The sequence below is a fragment of the Trichogramma pretiosum genome, unplaced genomic scaffold (assembly GCF_000599845.2).
Source record: "Trichogramma pretiosum strain Unisexual culture from Peru unplaced genomic scaffold, Tpre_2.0 scaffold114, whole genome shotgun sequence".
Taxonomy (NCBI): Eukaryota; Metazoa; Arthropoda; class Insecta; order Hymenoptera; family Trichogrammatidae; genus Trichogramma; species Trichogramma pretiosum.
In genome coordinates, this window is record NW_019640798.1 from 64,709 (window position 1) to 82,382 (window position 17,674).

Here is a 17,674-nt window from a genome sequence, read left to right on the forward strand (position 1 = left end):
GACCGTATAATGTATTCCTTCTTTTCCGTCTCTGTGTGTTTGTATACCTATGTGCGCGCATGGGAAAAAACGAAAAATATGCGCGGCTCGTCGCGCGTACACACACACATAAGTATACCTACCTCTATACGGCGCAACTCGATGAATCATAAATTCCAGGTACGTTGTGTGTAGTGGGAGCTCTCCTCGCGCGAGCGGATCCGAGCTGCTACGCATCGCAGCGATTGACGATTCGCGTATATATATATATAGCGGCAGCAGCGGCACATATAATGGATATAATGCGTGTGTAAGCTCGGACAAGGTGCATCCGAGGCCCGAGAGCAGGAGAAACACAGAGAGCGAGTCAGAGAGAGAGAAACAGCTGTCCCGAGCGCCCGTACGAATGATCGATGATCGAATTTTCAATGATTCCCCTGGATTTCGCATCGGGTCGAGACTGCGAGAGACAGAAAGAGAGAGAGATGAGTCGCGCGAGCGAGCATTATAATAATCAATCGTAGATACAAATCCGATAATTAGATTCGAAACGAGACGCGCGATGAAAAGAAGAAGAAGAAAAAGAATAAGACGAAGATGAGCAGCAGCAGCAGCAGCAGCAAAAAAAAGTCACACGCGCACGCGAGAACGAGGAGGAGGAGCAGGAGGATAAAAGTGTCGTTGTGTAAACACGATTATGACGATCGCCGCTTACTTTTTCGGATGATCGTCTCTCTCTCTCTCTCTCTCTCGAGCAGCGAGTGGGAAAAAAAGCGAATATACGACTTCTGCGTAAATCTCGCTGTGTGTATATATACACAAGGCCATGCGTGTGCTAATATATTATCTAGGAACGAGCTCGATCGAGAGAAGCTGTCGACAAGGAGGTGGACTACGATCGATATCTCTTTTATCGACTATTATACAAGTGTTTGTTTAAATAATGAAAAAAATGTTTTTTTTTTATTAACTCATCGTTGACAGTAGTGCGTATATAAAGCATAAAAGATCACAGCGCGCGTCGCACGGTATATATAATGTATATACAAAAAAAGTCGAGAGCGTATGTGTCAGCTCGCTCGAGTGCAACCCTAAAATGGGAAGGAGGAGGAGAAGGAGAGAGGACGAGGATAAAGGTTCAAAGGTGCGTGAATAAAAAAAAAAAGAGTAAGAGTCATCGATCGCACGCGTTTATACGTAATATTATGAATATAAACGCGTTACGCGACGATTCAGCAGTCTTGAAGGATAATCATCGTGCGGTGTAATCGTCGATTAAACTTTGGTAGCCGGCGACGATGACGGCGGCACCTTGTCCACGACGAGCTCGGTGGGCTCGTTGAGGCGGCCGGCGAACAGTATGCCGTTGCTCTGCATGTCCAGCAGGAAGTAGAGGAAGGGCCGATTGGCCACGAAATCGGTATGACTGGGGCCCATCAGCGGCACGATGGACGTGCCCGTGACCGCGGCGGCGATGGTGCCCTCCTCGCTCACCTCGATGTGGGCCTTGTGCAGGACTCGGTCGATGTGCTGGGTCAGTTGCGGCTGCTGCGCCGATTTGGTGACCGTGGTGGGGACGGTGGTGCTCGCAGGGATCGGGGCGGCGAAGGCTCCGCTCAGGTCGGCCATGTTGTTGAATATGTCGTGGATTCCAAGCTGTAACCCGAGTTATATCGATTAATCAATAGCTCTATCGTTGCGTGTCAAATATTCACGCGCTAGCCTACCTTTTGCAAGTCATTGGTCAGGTCGATCTCGGTGTCGATGGTGAATCTGGGCAGCTGCACCCTCATCTCGGTGTCGCGCATCGAGGCCAGAATCGAGGTCAGCGGGGTGAAGGCCAAGTCCCGTGACAGACCCTGGAGGGCCGCCGGATCCGAGGTCTTGGGCAGCAGCACCAGCATGGCCATGCGACCCGAGACGTAGGGCAGCAGGAGGGCCTGGGCGTCGAGGGCCGGCACCACCGCGTACTTGTACCACTCGTAGCTCTCCATCATGGGCGTCTTGACGCAGCCCCGGTTGGGCGCCTGGAAGCACTCGGCCCGGGTCGACGACTTGTCGAAGGCTTTGAGCCACTTGCCCCGGAAGTAGACTGCGGTGGTGAGGATCATGCGGGTGTCCGGGGACAGGTCGCTGCCCGACGGCTCGTACAGCTCGCGAATCAAGCCCTTGGTCAGCTGATTGACCCAGGCGTTGATGGACTGGGCCGCGAGCTGGGACTGGCGGAAGTCCAGCGACTGCACCTCGCCGTGGTAGTAGCGCTGCAGCGTGGCGCTGTAGTTGCGATTGATCTGCTGGTCTTGGGAGGTCCAGAGCTTGGCCACCGTCAAGAGCTCGGTGCTGGCCGTCGGGTCCTTGAAATTGGCCAGGTTGAGATCGGCGGCCGCGCGGATGTCCGACAGTTTGCCGGGCAGTCGCAGAGCGGTGAGGAGCTGCTGCCGGCTGCGACCCTGCGCCGCCTCGATCAGCAGCATGAGGCAGGCCTTGACGCTCGACGTTCCCAGAACGACGTTGGGGTGGCTGCTTTCATCGTTCACCGCCTGTGAGACACGAATCATTAGGGCAGTCCATTTAATATCGATCAATTACGATGTATAGATATTTTGTATATACGATCATTAACGGTAACGCACCTGAAGCAGCTCGATGTTGAAAAAGTTTTGCCTCGAGTCGCTGCCGATTCCCATGACGGAGTTGTGGCCTGTGCGATTGAGAAAGCCATTCGTTAATATACTATATATACAAGGTTACATGTATCGAGAGCGACGCGACCAATCGTTTAGAGCATCGATCTTGGGCAATACCAAAAAAAAAAAATAATTGATGTTTTTTTGTACATTTTTTTTTCTCTCTTTTTTTGTCGTAAAAATACATCGGTATTAGAGAGCCTCGATAAGTGCGATCACGTAATATTTGCCGATGCGTTCGCGGAAAAGATATATCGCACGCGCGCTGCAGCACATGTTGATACGGATTTTTCGGGAAAATCGAGGTCGATCGCAATATCATAAACACGAGCCTGGCGATCTCGCCGTCTCTCTCTTTATTCATATAGTACGTGTGTGTAGCGCCGAGGCTGCTGCGGCTTTACCGATCGACGCGTCGATCGTCTTCGATATTCGCATCGTATACATGATATCGATATCGCAGGTTCGATCTTGCAGCAGCTGCATCAGCTGCGCATCGTATAATGTATATTCAGCATCAAAGATCGTCATCGTGAAATTAAAAGTTAGGGACGAAAAACAGCGATGATAGCTAATCGGTTGAGGATCGCTGACGAAAAAAAAAAAAAAGAATTGGAGCACGTACCATTGCATGCGACGACGCTGACAAGCAGCAGTAGGCAAAGAGCAAGAGGATACCTCCTCATGATGCTGCTGTATGCACACACACACACAAACAAACCGACACACACGCAGAAACTCGCACTATTAACTTTGATCGCGCGACTCTCGGGACTCTCCTCCGTTCTCTCTCTGTCGTCGGTCGGTCGGTCGAATCGGTTTCGGAGGAGCTCTCTTGCGAGTCGAGGAGGCCAAAAAAAAAATCGGCTCGGCTCGAGAGAGAGTTTAAGGTATGCGCTCGCGCGCGCAATAAAAATGACAAATTGGACCGCGCACGTATGCGCGCGCGCGCTTGGATGGTAGGAGACTGTGTGCGTTGTGGAGTAGTGGAGTGGACCGTGCCTCGGAGACACGATACCTATATATATATATATATATATATATATGTATGCGTGATATTGTGTGCAAGTGTGTATGGGTGTATAAGAAGGACTCGCCAAACGAGAGAGAGAGAGATGAGAAGGGAGGGAAAAAGAGAGAGAGAGGTATATAGCGCGACGCTGCGAAGGAGACAGTCGCCTGACTGAGACATAAATCGCGGCGCGCGGCAAGCGATGCTCCTCTCCGAAAAGACCTGCTATTGCTACTTCGTTCTCTCTTCTCGCGACGAGAAAAAGTTATAATCTCCTCTCTCTCGCGCCTCTTGCTGCTGCTGCTGATACTTGACTTCCCCCCTTCTTCTTCCGCTCGTTCGTCGTCGTCGTCGTCGCGTATATGCCACTAAAGAGCTATTATATAGATACACACATGCGAAATTGCGAATTGCTAAGAGAGAGAGAGAAACTCGTCGTCGTGTTGTTGTTGCTTTTTTCCTTCTGTTTCTTTTACCTTGTGTGCCTGGCTCTCCTCGAGTCATTCTCTCTCTCTCTCTCTACAGCAGCAGATATTTTTCCCAGCATAGCCGATCGTATATAATGCGGCATACTTACGCCGCCGCAGCATCAGCAGCAGCAGCAGCTCGTTTTTATTCGGGCATTTATCGCGCGACCGACGACCAACGATCATTGCAATTTTTGCCTGTAATAAAATAATACCTGGTCCGTTGTTGGGTAGCTGCAACTGCACGTCGTTGTTGGCCAGCAGGTCTACCTGCTGGGCCGGTAGCTGGGGTACGGGCGCGCCCGGCGGTGGAAATATCTGGGCGATGGCCGCGGGCACGTCTTGCTGGGGCACCGGCACGAACGCCGGAGGAGGAGGAAGCGACCCGGAAAAACTCGGAGGTGGAGGTGGTAGAGGTGCCGATGCTGGAAAGCTCGCCGCCGGTGGTAGAGGCGCCGACGCGAACGACGCTTCATCGGCCGAGGCCGACTGAGGGTAAACTGGACTGGGTGGCGGTGGTGCCGATGCGGGAACCACTTGCTGCGGTGGCAGGGGTGCCGATGCAGGAACGACTTCGGGCGTCGCTGGTGCTACTACCTCTTCCGCTCCGATTCGATTTTCGAGCTTGAGCGGATCGTTGACGACGCCGGCGAACAAGAGAGCGCCGCTGGCCTCGTCCTCCAGGTAGAAGGCGAACGGATGATTGGCGATGAACAGCTCGCCCTGCATCTTGTTGTCCAGCTGAATCTCTGTAAAGACATTTATGACGATAATTGGCATTAGAAAGGATCTGGGTTTTCTTTGAAACAAAAAATCACGACTCTTTTCATAACGTCAGGCCGCGCGCGTGCAAGTTTCGTTCAAAAAAAAAGGTAGGCATACAGGAGAATGACCCATGCCATAATAATCGTGTATCGAGTATGTATATACATGTGTCGAGCATAGCGAGAAACAAGCTGTCACGCGGGGCATTATACCGATATACCTTCCTTTTATTTTATCACTCTGTCTCTTCCTCTCCTGTGCGCGTTAAAAAAGACACACGTGCGAAACGACGTATATAGCAGAGACGATGACGAGCTGTGGTCCCGGCGGCGGCGGCGGCAGGACATGCGCAGTGTCGCGCGTTAATTAGCATAATATGGAAATCGATGCTCCTATATACAAAACTCTCTCGTGTATATACAACTTTTATGTCATACAATTTTTGATAACGAAGCCGATCCCCGAGAGCTTTTATTATATAGTATGCGACTCGTCCGCCGGTGCGCGCCGCGCATATATTTATATTCCTCTTTGGCTCGTAAATTCGTTACACAACGAGGCAGCGTCTAATCTCGCGCATTCGTCGTCGTCGTTGTCGTCTCTTTCTCTTATTACGTGTCGTCGCGAGCGATAAACAAATATACGTATATATACACGAACAATGTGTATATACAAGCGCCTAATTGGCGAATCGCGCGCAATATTTACCCGTGGCGGCGTAGGCCTCGGTGCCGGCCTCGCTGACCTCGATGCCGACCTTCTGCAGGATGTTGGACACGTGCAGCGACTTGCCGCCGCTGGCCTGGGGCTTGGTCTCGAGGACGATCGGTAGGTCCGCGTCGGCGCCGAAGACGCTCTTGAGGCCGAGATCCTTGAGGACCGGCTGCAGGTCGTTGCTCGCCCGGAAACGGAAGCGGGGCAGCACGACGTCCACCGACTGCTTCTCGAACCTCATCGAGCTGTGCTTGAGCGTGCCCGGGGTCACCTTGGCCATCATCTCGCCGAGCTTGTTACGCTGCTCGGGCAGCATCAGGTTCATCGAGTATTTTCCACCCTGTGTACAAAGGTTGCCGATCAGTACCCAGACTCGTGTTCTATAAGACTAGATGGGGATTGGGGAATTGAGAGTACTTACGGCGTAAGGAATCTTGAGGACTCGAGCGTCCAATTCCGGCACGTAGGCGAAGAAGAATTGTCCGCTGGAGCGCATGAACTGCACCGTGACGAATTTGTCGTTGTTCAGGAAGAACTGGCCGAGGCGCGTTTCCTTGGGGTCGAAGGGCCGGTCCAGCCAAGCCGCCCTGAAGTACACGGCGTTGGCGATCACCATGGCGCTGTCTTTCAGGCTCGCTTCTGCAACACGTATTACATCACAAACGATCCGTCGTCGTATATCCGTTCGATTTTGTCAATTACCGTCTACGATGATGCGCTCGACGTGGCCGTTGGTCAACTCCTTGATGTAGTCGTTGATCCTGGCGGCGGCCGCCTTCGAGTCGGTGAAGTTGACCCTGTCGACGTCCGTGTCGTAGACGCCCTTGGCGATGCTCGTGTAGCGCTTGAGGATCGTGTAGCAGTCGTCGACGAACAGACGCGATCCCAGCCTGACCTCGGCCGCCTGATCGGCTCGCTCGTCCTTCAGCGAGTTCAGCATCTCGACGAACTTGTTGCGGATCTCGGCGGAGGCGGCCGTGCTGGCCTCGGGCAGGTTCAGCACTTTGCCGAGCTCCTGCTTGGTCACGCCCTGGGCGCCCTCGTAGAGCAGAGCCAGGGCGAGCTTGAGGGCGATCGGCGACACCACTATGTTCTCCAAGTCGCCGCCGTGTTTCATCATGCTCTAAGTATCATAGTGTTAATTAATCGAAGGCGAACTAGTCAAAAAATATCACACGCAGTCGACTCACTTTGAGAGTATTCCAATCGAACACGTCGTACTTGAGGCCGCCATTGAGCGTAGTCCTTGTATCGATGGCGATCGGTAAATCGGTAGCGTTGATCGGCTTAACCGAGCTCGTCATCGTCGTGGTGGCGTTCTGCGACAAGGCGGAGCCGTTCCAGCCGCTCAGAAGGGACGCCATGAAGAGCCATCCTGCGCGCAACAAGGTGATCGTCCGCAGATGGATTTATATCAATTACCACGTGTGTAAATACAAAAGAAGAAAAAAAAAAATCCCCAAAATCGAGATCCCCGAGCGAGCGAGCGAGCTAGCTACGAGCGCGTCATTAAATACTTTTGGGAATTTCCCCGCGCAGCAGCAGCAGCCCGCACATAATATGCCGAGCACATTTGTTAAATTTACTTAGCGCGCAACACATTGCGCGTTTAATCGCGGTAAAAATACTTCATATTTGCAGCTCTCCGGCGACGTGCGAATGTAATTTTCGTAATTTAATTTCCTCTTTGTCTCGCTCGATCGATCGATAGTTCTGTGCGCGACGAACTTGACCTTGACTGATGAGAAACTGCACGCACACACACTTGTATTACGATCCGCAGCCCCGATAAACGATGCAGTGTATAAAGTTTTGCTAATAGACGCGCGCGCGCGCGCGACGACGACTCAATTCGGCGTGTGCACATGTTAAATAATTAAGCTGAATTTATCGCTCTATTAAAAGGCGCAGAGAAATGCAGCGCGGAAAAAACGAGGAGGAAGAAGAAGAAGAAGAAGACTTAGGCATTATAGATAAATTAGAACGAACCTGTCTCAGGCCTCATGGCTTATATTTGTATAAGAAAACGGCACGACACTCGAAGGAATCAGCAGATCGCAGAAGTAATGTGGGCTGATCGTTGGACCAACGCGCACTAATGAATGCCGCAGTGCCGCCTTGTGTATACGAATAATCGTATGGAGCAGCAGCAGCGGCCGCTTCGGCTTCGGCGAGCGTTAATAACGAGCCGCCGCGTGTGCGGATATATATATACATTTTTAAGTACATACGTAAAGTATAAGTTTGCGTGTGTGTGTGTGCGTATTCATATGAGATCGGAAGAATCGAAGAGAGACGCGAGAGCCGCAACAGAGTTGAAATGTCAGCTCTCGGCGCTTTTACAATCGTATATAGCGAATTCGCAAGACAACGATAAGCGCCGCCGCGAGAATCAACTATATATATATAATAATAAATCGCGCGGCTATAGTCTAGTCTCGTTACACGCAAAATTCCTTCGTATTTTTAGACATAAAATACCAGAGGTATGCTTTATCGTCACGACTGGATTTTCCAAAAAGCACGAGTGTTAAGAATTAGAGCTGTGTATGAAAGTAGGGCAAAGGAATCTGCGTTTATTCAGATAATTGGCGTGTTTCGAAAAATAATTTTCAACAAAAATGATTTTAAAGCTTTGTGGATGGTCACGTCTCCTCGACTAAACTGTGTGAAATTTTCAAAATCCAATGACCGTTCGAGTTGTTTGATTATGCGTCAACCCGTCACTTCAGCTGGTACTTTTGGCTGCCTAAGTTCAGGGGCAGCGAGTTTAACAGGTTCTCTCATTCGATCTCAAACAATATTATTTGCACGGCACTTTTCGTCATCGCTAAATCAATTTGAACGATAAATAAGAGTCATTTTGCAATGCTTTGTTAATTGTATGTTTTATGCGGCTTATTGGGTTTAGTAATTTTACGAGGACATGCAATTGCAGATTTATCTCAGATTTGTCAATGTTTTCCCCGTAATCTGGAAATTCACAAAGAATGACTAAAAAATTATAAATTTATTGAAATTAATTGCAATCGTGTTTAATTGTTTCAAACTAGATTTAACATTTTATCGAATCTTCTGGTTGTTTCAATACAGTACGTTACGAAACAAGGGAGGTAAAAAAAGTGTCTCAGATCACATGTACTTTTAAAATTAATTCGATATTTCATTCGATTCAAGAATACATAGAATGAAATATGTACAAATTATCGAGGAGCGCATGTCGCGCTCCGAATGGCAAGTTTGCAGATCAGCAACGTCAGTTCGCACTCCTCATGATAAATCGGAATCATGATTCGGAGATCAGCGAAAGCGATCTAATAGTACCCTGTTAAAAATGATTGGCTGGATTTTGGATGGAAATTCAGCCCGAAATCGAGCTGAAACGGCATTTTATTTGGGGATTTGACCATATAGACACGAGTATATATTCTGTGGTGGAAAGGCATAAGGACTTAAGTCCATTTTTTCGGAAATCGGTTTTATGATAAAAACGCCCGTATTCAGTGTGTACTTTAAGGTACAAAGGTCAGAATAGACGAGTATAGCGCCTATCGTTAGTTTTAGCATTGCGCATAACGACTTAAGTCCATTTAGCGAAAACCAGGAAAAGGCAAAACGACTCAAGTCCAGCTTTGCGAGCTTCAAAATGTTACAGAGTCTGCTTGCTTTGGAAACGAAAGAAATGATCGATTATTAACTGCGCTTCTTTATCAAAATCGCGAAGTATTTCTTCTTCATCAGAGCTGTCATCTTAAGATACATTTTCAGGATTCATCGCGATTAATTGGTGAAGTTTTGTTGTGCAATAATTGAGATTGTTTACACTACGTATGGACATTAATAGATAGGTTATACGGTATCGTAACTTGTTCATGCGTGTGAATGTATCTTTTAGTTGCAAGCCAGCAGGGAGGAAAAACGAGCATTCGGCTTACATGCGCAGGGACGAAAGGCAAATTTTAGGCCATAGTAGTAAGAAAATGAAATTTCATTTGACTATAGCCACTTATGTCATACGGAAGGTTGGTTTGGACAAGATGGTCATACAGGTTGTACAGGAGAAGTTTTGTCTTTTGAAGAAAATCGGCCTATTGTTCAAAACGACAACATTGAAGCAGATCAACATGAAGTGACCACTTTATATAGTGTATGGGAAAAACTTCAGAATCATATAGTATTTGTCAATGGAAATAAATGTAATAAGTTGACGCACGATAATCAACTGTATAAAATTAAAAATACATGCCCCATAGATAGTTTAACAGAATTTTTTATATGTTTACTAAAAGAAAGTCAAATTATCTTTGAAAATCTGTTTCAAATGAATCAAAATAGAAACGGTACAGAGCAAAATGTTTTTAAACTTATACTCGACTACCTTCAATCAGATTGTTCGCTTGAATTTTTTATAAAGAAAGATTGAAGTATATGTTGGTTGTAAAAGAAACATCTGAAAAAAAGGAAGATTACATTTTAAAAGACCATAGAGAAATAAGGTGTGAGCATAGTATCAGTTCATTATATAAAAAATTATTCGAGCCAATATGTGAGAATACAAAAACAATAATTTGTGAAGAATGCACCAACCAAACGGAAGAGAAGTTAATTTTGATAACTCCCTATATTCAGGAACTTCGTGCTAAAGGAATATCCAGCCTTCAAGAATTGGTAATGGATGATTTACAAGATAAATTTGAAGATTGTTCATTTTGTGGTAATTATGCCTCTGCGACATACGAGTAGTACGCGAACATTGATGGCACGCAACATCTAATCGATCCGAGCGAGCCAGGCTTTTCCATCGCAGCCGCGACGATGCGGGCCGAGGCGACGAGCGGCAGGAGACGCTCAGAAGATGGCAGGTCCAGTGTGACTAGTCGACAAAGGGCAGATGGACGCACCGACTGGTCCCGGACATCAAGGAATGGGTAGAACGGCGACATGGTGAGATGTCTTACCACCTCACGCAGCTAATGACCAGGCACGGCTACTTCAGACACCATAGCCTACGACAACAACGCCAGCGCACGGTGCCCGGTTTGCCTCGACGAAACTGAAAACGTGGAGCACGTATTTTTCCACTGCTTGCGTTTTGAGCCCGAAAGAGAAGTGCTGCAGGCGCAAATTGGCGAGCGGACCGAACCGGAGAACATCGTCCGGCTCATGTTGAGAGACAGGTCTAATTGGAACGCGGTTTCCAATTTCGCGAAGACAGTAATTACAAGACTGAGGCAAGAAGCAATCGTTCAACAAGACCAAGGACGATAAATAGCTACTGAAACGAAAGCAGTTGAAAGGCGGCTGGGGTCCACACCGAAGTAATGTCAGTAGCGATGGATTCCGGTGTGTGCTCTTGGTTGCCACGCTGACCCCCCCCCCCCCCCCCCCCCCCCCCCCCCCCCCCCNCTCTGATTTGTAAACTTTTGTTCAAATTAATATGCAAAATAAAAGACTTTTTTTCTATTAAAAAAAAAAAAAAAAAACATCTAATCGATCCCAAACCTTCAAATCACATTCAACGAATAAATCCGCTTTGCGATGCCCACAGGATCAGAGTGCAACGATCACAGAGATACCATCGATACTGAGTCCTACATTTTTCCACGCTTTTATCCAAGATTTCAAAAATTTAATAACTATTTTTATCACTCGGCATTATTTTGTAATAGTCCTACAGCCATATAAACGTTTTCTCTAGGTTCGGTATGAATTGCGGGTCCGTATTGGTCGAAAAATCCATCCTCTTTCAGCCGTTACGAATCGAGGTAAAAGACGTTGACTCTCTGTTGCTCCCTCGCAAACCGAGGAAACATCGTATGCTCGCGCAAATCCATACTTTTATTTTATTTATTTATTTTTCAATAAGTACCCATAAAATTGGCACTCCACGCCTACGTATATTGCCTTATACTCTGCTTTACGTCAAACTCGCGTAAATTTGCGCCTGTACTAAGCGATTCGACCAAACTCGCGCTCCTGACATATGCAACTTTTATGCCGACGACTATTGCTGTTATATATATAACTGGAGTGATGAGCGCGGCTGACTCCCAACTCCGAAACTCTGCACTGACTAGTACTGTCATTCATGACTATAACATAGCAACAGCTTCTCTAGCTGCACTACGGTGTCACTTGTCACACTTGTCGCAGCATCATTAAGTTCGAATCGAACTCCTCGATTTCGAGCCAATTCGCATATTCGAATTGTATAATTTTTCTTTGATATAGTTTATTTCGTTTCTCCGAGCGAGTGAAAGCTGCGTGTAGAGTGCACACACAGTCTATTGCTGTACTTAACCTTGCAAACTTCATCAAAACACGCGAAATGGCTGTTGTAGGAGAAACTTTGCATTTGGAGCGAGGTAAATATTTTGACATAATTCAATCCAAACGTAAACAAGTCCTATAATATGTGTTTCTTTCATAGATATCAAGAGATCCATCGAGCTTTTGGATAAATTACAGAAAAGTAAGCTTTATTCTGCTATACTTTTTTACCCATCATTCAAACCATACTTTAATTATAATTGTGGAGATTAAATAAGTTGTTTTTTTAAAAGGTGGAGAAATCCCAGTAACAAAATTGTCTGCCTTACAAAAAGTTTTACAAAGTGATTTTCTCAATGCAGTGAGAGAAGTCTATGAACATATTTATGAATCTGTGGATATTCAGGTGACCAACTTATTCATTACTTATGCAGATTTTACATTCCTTTCTTAATGCCAATTGCAATTTGCATTCACAGGGTTCTCAAGATGTCAGAGCTGTTGCTACTGCAAAAGCCACTGTGGCTGCATTTGCTGCAAGTGAAGGTCATGCTCATCCACGCGTAGTGGAACTTCCTAAAACTGATGAAGGATTAGGATTCAATGTTATGGGTGGCAGAGAGCAAAATTCACCAATTTATATTTCAAGAATCATTCCTGGTGGTGTAGCAGATAGGCATGGTGGATTGAAACGTGGGGATCAATTGTTATCTGTGAACGGAGTTGTAAGTACTACCATCATTTTAATAGATACAAACTGATAATCAATTAAAATAATTCATTGTGCAATATTTCAGTGTGTCGAAGGAGAGAATCACGAGAGAGCTGTTGAACTCTTGAAACAAGCAAATTCTGTTAAACTTGTTGTTCGTTACACACCTAGAGTATTGGAAGAAATGGAAATGAGATTTGACAAGCAAAGGGCTGCGCGCAGACGACAGAATCACTAAAGAAGTATTAATAACAATTCATGAATTGACAATTTATAGTTTATCGAGTCATCAAAGTTTGTCAAGAGACTGTTGTACCCTTATTTATCCAATTTTATTTTTCAAATTCTATAAGAGTAGTTTTTATGTGATCAACTTAATAATTTATTGCAATTTCATATTGATAAATGTACAAAAAAAAAAAAAAGAAACAAACTTAAAAGTCATTAATGTTTATCATAAGTATTTGAGATGAGTATTGTGACAGAATTATTATTTACATAGCTTTTATTGATTTTAGAATAAAAATCCTGTCAAACATACACGGATGTGTACTATTTTCTCTACCTTCCCGATATCGAAAATCATTTATTGATTATTCATATTATTTGCTCAGCTGTTCGAATAAGTAAGGCCGAGCGTAAAGTGACAACCCTCGGCCTTTAGCAAGATACTAAGTATACGCACGATCAGAGTATAACACGGAGGCCGCCGACAACGAGTCGCACCCTTCGCACACATCGCTACTCGGCTCGCGGCTATATACGCGATAGTAGGCGTGTAACGTGCATATATACGATATAGACACTGGTATACTGCCTGCACGCAGCAGCAGAGCAGTAGAATGCCTAATGCATGTGCGGCAGTAAGGCGAGTGCAATGTCCACCGCGAGCAGCCGATATGTCGCGTACTTTGGCTCATTGCTCTCCTGATTCTTCCTGCAGTTTATAAAAAAAAAAACGAGTGCGCGACCGAGGAAGGAATTATAGTGACCGCGAGATACACTTACTTATATATACTGCACACAAGCCGGAGCAGCAGAGCTCTCAATATACTTTTCCACGGCGCCAATCGCCGGAGTTTTTTGTGAAAATAACTTGACTCATCGAGAGTGCTCGATTTGTCAGTCGTCAAGTCGTCGTACGTATACTACTATTTGGCTGTGGCGGTATCCGGCGCTGCCTCTTCGCGTGTACATACCCGCGTACACTTTGCTCGTTCTATTATTACATAGTTTACGAGCGAAAAAATGAATTGATTAGGAGAAACGAGCGACGAGATGATCCGAGAGAGTCCGTGACTTAATCGAGTTTTTGTGAAGTGTTCAATCCAGTTCGACGCCGTACTACCGCATCCGACGACGCTCTTCGGTACACCTGTTTGCGTTGAAAAAAGAAGCTGCTCCGTTTTCAGCAACATGGTCTCGCTGATAAGGCTGTTCATCTTCATCGCCTGCACAGGTGTTTATGATAAATTACTCGCCGAGCTTTTTTTAACCCTTGAGGGATTCGCGGTAAACAAAAATACACCGTGCCAGCCGAGTACCGCGTTCTCTCGCACAACCATATCAATAGCCGATCGATATACACTCCTCGGCTTCGGAGAATGAAAGCTTTTTTTTTGGACGAGAGTCACTTTCTCTCGATTACTCGGTGTAACCACGCGCGATTCTTTTTACGCTCTTTTAACAAATAAAAATTCGTTGCGAGAGCGCAAAATTAAGCATTTCTTTCGAATTATGTTTCAGTTATTGTCAGCAGCACGGAGGCGTCGCGTGTTTTGGAGCTTAGCGACAAGTAAGTTGCAAATCATGCTTGCATATTTATTCTCGTTGCATTTCGCACATTCATTATTGTTTTTGCTTGCAGACTCTTGGATATACACAAAGAAGGACCATGGCTCATAATGGTATGTAAATCAATGATTGAAGATGTGCTTCGTCGACGTGCTTTTTTAATTTATAATAATTTTTCAGATGTATGCACCTTGGTGTGCTCATTGCAAGAGATTAGAACCGGTGTGGGCCCATGTTGCGCAGTATCTGCATTCCACATCGATAAGAGTTGGACGAATAGATTGTACTAGGTTTAAAAATGTAGCTCATACTTTTCAAATCAAAGGATTTCCAACAATCATGTTGTAAGTAAAGCATTATAATTCTCATCAATTTTTCAATTGACTCAATTATTTTTTGTTAATTACAGTTTTAAGGGAGATCAGCAGTTTGTTTACAATGGTGATAGGACTAGAGATGAAATAGTTAAGTTTGCTTTGAGATTAAGTGGTCCAGTTGTGCAGGAAGTCACAAGAACAACAAGTTTTGATACTCTTAAAAAAGATAGAGAGGTCTATTTTTTGTACGTCGGTGAGAGATCTGGAATGATATGGGACATTTATCACAATGTTGCAAGCATATTTCAACCTCATGCTTTCTTTTACCAATCTCATCCGGTTGTGGTTGACAAGCATGCTCCTATTGTAAAAACACCAACGTTATTTGTTTACAAAGAAAATTCACATTACAATTTTTCAGGTACTTAAGATTAAGATTGTTTTGAATTATTCATTATAGTAGAAATTTACTTCAATTTGTCCAAATATTTTTCTGTACAGGCCATGATATAACTGATAGAAAGAAACTAAATGAAACTATTTATAAGTGGGTAAATGCTGAAAGATTCCCAACATTCCCAAAAGTAACTCAAGGAAATATTTATCAATTATACTTGACTGGTAAAAATCTAGTCTTAGCAGTTGTAGAGGAGAATCCTTTAGAAGAAGTATCACCTGATATGTTAGAATTTAAAGATATGGTTGAATCAGTCATTAAAAGGAAACGTCAAAAATACCATGAGTAAGATTCACATTACAAGTTATGTTATAAAATAATGTTTATATTAGCTTTACTGGAATGAAAAACTTTCTTTTTCAGTCATTTTCAATTTGGTTGGGTAGCAAATCCTGAACTAGTCAATAGAATAGCAATGATGGTTGTACCATTACCAAGTTTAATTGTGATCAATACTACAACTAATCATCACTACTTTCCAGAGGATGAGCCAGAAAAGTTGACTCCTCATGCAATTGAATTGTTTTTGGAACACATTCGAAATGAAAATGCGCCGGTAATAATTCTTACCAAAGCTTTTTTTACAAAAGTAAGAATCAATTCAAGTATTTTGTTTATTTCAGAAATACGGAGGAAACAGTTTTGTAGTAAAAATATATAGATCATGGTTTGAAGTAAAGTCTTCACTAGTGTCTATGTGGCAAGGCAATCCAATTCTGACACTAGTTTTGTTTGGATTGCCTGCAGGATTTTTATCTCTTATTTGCTATAATATCTGGTGTCCAGATATATTTGATGCAGATGATGAGGAAGAAGGTAACTTGATGAATACTTTTTATTGGATTGTATTAAATTGAATAGATTTCAAATAAGTAAATTTTATTAAAATATTTATTTTTTAGAAAATGCAGAAGCAAGTCATAAAAAGAAAGACTAGAATATTCATGTTCCAGCAAAGAAAAGAAAAAATCCTATATTGAAACTAAAAACTGTAACAATACATTTTTTACAAGTTTACATTCATCGCATTAAGAACATTTTAATTTTATTGGTGAGTGAAAAGTGAGTGAGAAGAGTACCCTTGTATTCTTAAAAATTGTACTTATTAAAAGTAGTTTTATAACAAGACAAAAAATCATGTAAAGTCTTCAATGTTTTTGTATTCGTGCATAATTAGAGCATACATTTGCCTTTTACTCGTGCATTATATGAAACAATGTTTAACTAATGCTACAAATCATCATCATCTGAATCCAAGGCTGCTCTGCGTCGGTCAAACTGAAAAACCATTTTTTTTATTTATTAAGTGTTGATTTGAAGTTTTATCAATAAGTTATATGTTATATAGAATCTGTATATGCTGTGAAGAGCTTATTAAAACATTGTCAGAGCATTCAAAATTTAATTGATAACTCTAAACAATTGTTTTGTAAGACAATATTGGAATATTCATATGTAAAACTTATACAAATATATATTAATATTTATATATGTTTGAAGACTGAAGTGCTACCTTCATCAAGTCTTATTAATACTGATGTATAAAATATATTTATTAATAAATGTTGAATCTCATTTGATATGACAACTGTAGATAAAATGTTTTAAATAATACATATTTGTGAAAATCATGTTTGTTACATTTGATTCACAGCATTCAACAAATGACTATTCTTTTGAAACTCTTGGCACTACTAGTTAAAATTTCTTACAAATCAAAATTATTTTCAAGTGTGTCATACCTTTACTTTTGACGTCGTTGAACTTGTTTGTCTATTTATACTTTCTAAGATACTTATTAATTCTTTCTCTCCAATTTTATTGGCAATTTGTCCTCTTTGTGCCATAGCACAAATCATATTTTCCACCATTTTCCCTTTTTCTGGTTTTCCTAAACTCAATGTGTTTACTAAAAATTACAAAATAAGATGTGATTAAATTTCTTGAAAGATTAAAATATGACACAATTGATCAATAAATTCTTACGTCGAGCTCTGGCATTCTGATCGAGTACTTGACTAAGAATGGAGTTTCGCATATCTTCCATCTGTTGTTTTTTTTCTTCCATAGCTTGTTGTTGATTGCTGCCATCTTGGCCCTGTATAATACATTGATAATAAATTTTTAGTCACACACAACTTAGTTAAAAAAAAATTATAAATTCAAAAATCTCAGTAACCTTTTGTTGTGCTTGCAATTGGGCTAGACGTTGCTGACGAAGCTGTTCCAATTCTGGATCCGACATTTTTTTTAAATTTTATTTTGCCAAAAACTCAACTATTAATCAATCAGGTTTATTGAACAAAAAGTCAAAAACTTTCACTTTTAGTGTTTACGACGACTAAGCGGCATGAGACTGTGTGCCTACACTTAACCTGCTTTCGTCATACTTTGAAGTTCGAACCATATTTGGGGCTTTTAAGGGTTCCTCTACAATTATTTTCCTACGGCTCTTCGAATGTAATTCAAAATACCGATTTGCTTTTTCCGATTCGAAATT

General features: G+C 43.4%; 4 protein-coding genes across 5 annotated transcripts; 2 read left to right on the forward strand and 2 right to left on the reverse strand.

Moving 5' to 3' along the window:
• Window positions 1-920: 920 nt before the first annotated feature.
• LOC106658428 lies at window positions 921-7,746 on the reverse strand. The gene is made up of 9 exons (XM_014380392.2): window positions 7,614-7,746; window positions 6,815-6,999; window positions 6,327-6,747; window positions 6,046-6,263; window positions 5,619-5,964; window positions 4,361-4,894; window positions 2,613-2,680; window positions 1,707-2,519; window positions 921-1,635 (listed from the first exon to the last, which is right to left on the reverse strand). Exons 1-9 carry the CDS (start codon window positions 7,627-7,629, stop codon window positions 1,255-1,257), a joined length of 2,982 nt encoding a protein of 993 aa, XP_014235878.1. The 5' UTR covers window positions 7,630-7,746; the 3' UTR covers window positions 921-1,254.
• A 3,953-nt stretch (window positions 7,747-11,699) lies between these two features.
• On the forward strand, window positions 11,700-13,146 carry LOC106658429 (protein lin-7 homolog C-like). 2 transcript variants are annotated; one of them, XM_014380393.2, is made up of 5 exons: window positions 11,700-11,989; window positions 12,055-12,096; window positions 12,173-12,300; window positions 12,374-12,619; window positions 12,692-13,146. In XM_014380393.2, the coding sequence occupies exons 1-5, from the start codon at window positions 11,953-11,955 to the stop codon at window positions 12,842-12,844; spliced, it is 606 nt and encodes a 201-aa protein (XP_014235879.1). In that variant the 5' UTR covers window positions 11,700-11,952; the 3' UTR covers window positions 12,845-13,146. The 2 variants fall into 2 exon arrangements, with proteins under 2 accessions (XP_014235879.1, XP_014235880.1); XM_014380394.2 differs by having other exon boundaries at window positions 12,188-12,300.
• Window positions 13,147-13,469: 323 nt separating this feature from the next.
• On the forward strand, window positions 13,470-16,162 carry LOC106658415 (protein disulfide-isomerase TMX3). The gene is made up of 9 exons (XM_014380372.2): window positions 13,470-14,065; window positions 14,353-14,401; window positions 14,474-14,513; window positions 14,581-14,744; window positions 14,810-15,138; window positions 15,219-15,459; window positions 15,538-15,730; window positions 15,798-15,990; window positions 16,077-16,162. Exons 1-9 carry the CDS (start codon window positions 14,023-14,025, stop codon window positions 16,109-16,111), a joined length of 1,287 nt encoding a protein of 428 aa, XP_014235858.1. The 5' UTR covers window positions 13,470-14,022; the 3' UTR covers window positions 16,112-16,162.
• On the reverse strand, window positions 16,116-17,541 carry LOC106658418 (programmed cell death protein 5). The gene is made up of 4 exons (XM_014380374.2): window positions 17,354-17,541; window positions 17,161-17,272; window positions 16,917-17,083; window positions 16,116-16,452 (listed from the first exon to the last, which is right to left on the reverse strand). The coding sequence occupies exons 1-4, from the start codon at window positions 17,417-17,419 to the stop codon at window positions 16,405-16,407; spliced, it is 393 nt and encodes a 130-aa protein (XP_014235860.1). The 5' UTR covers window positions 17,420-17,541; the 3' UTR covers window positions 16,116-16,404.
• Window positions 17,542-17,674: the final 133 nt, after the last annotated feature.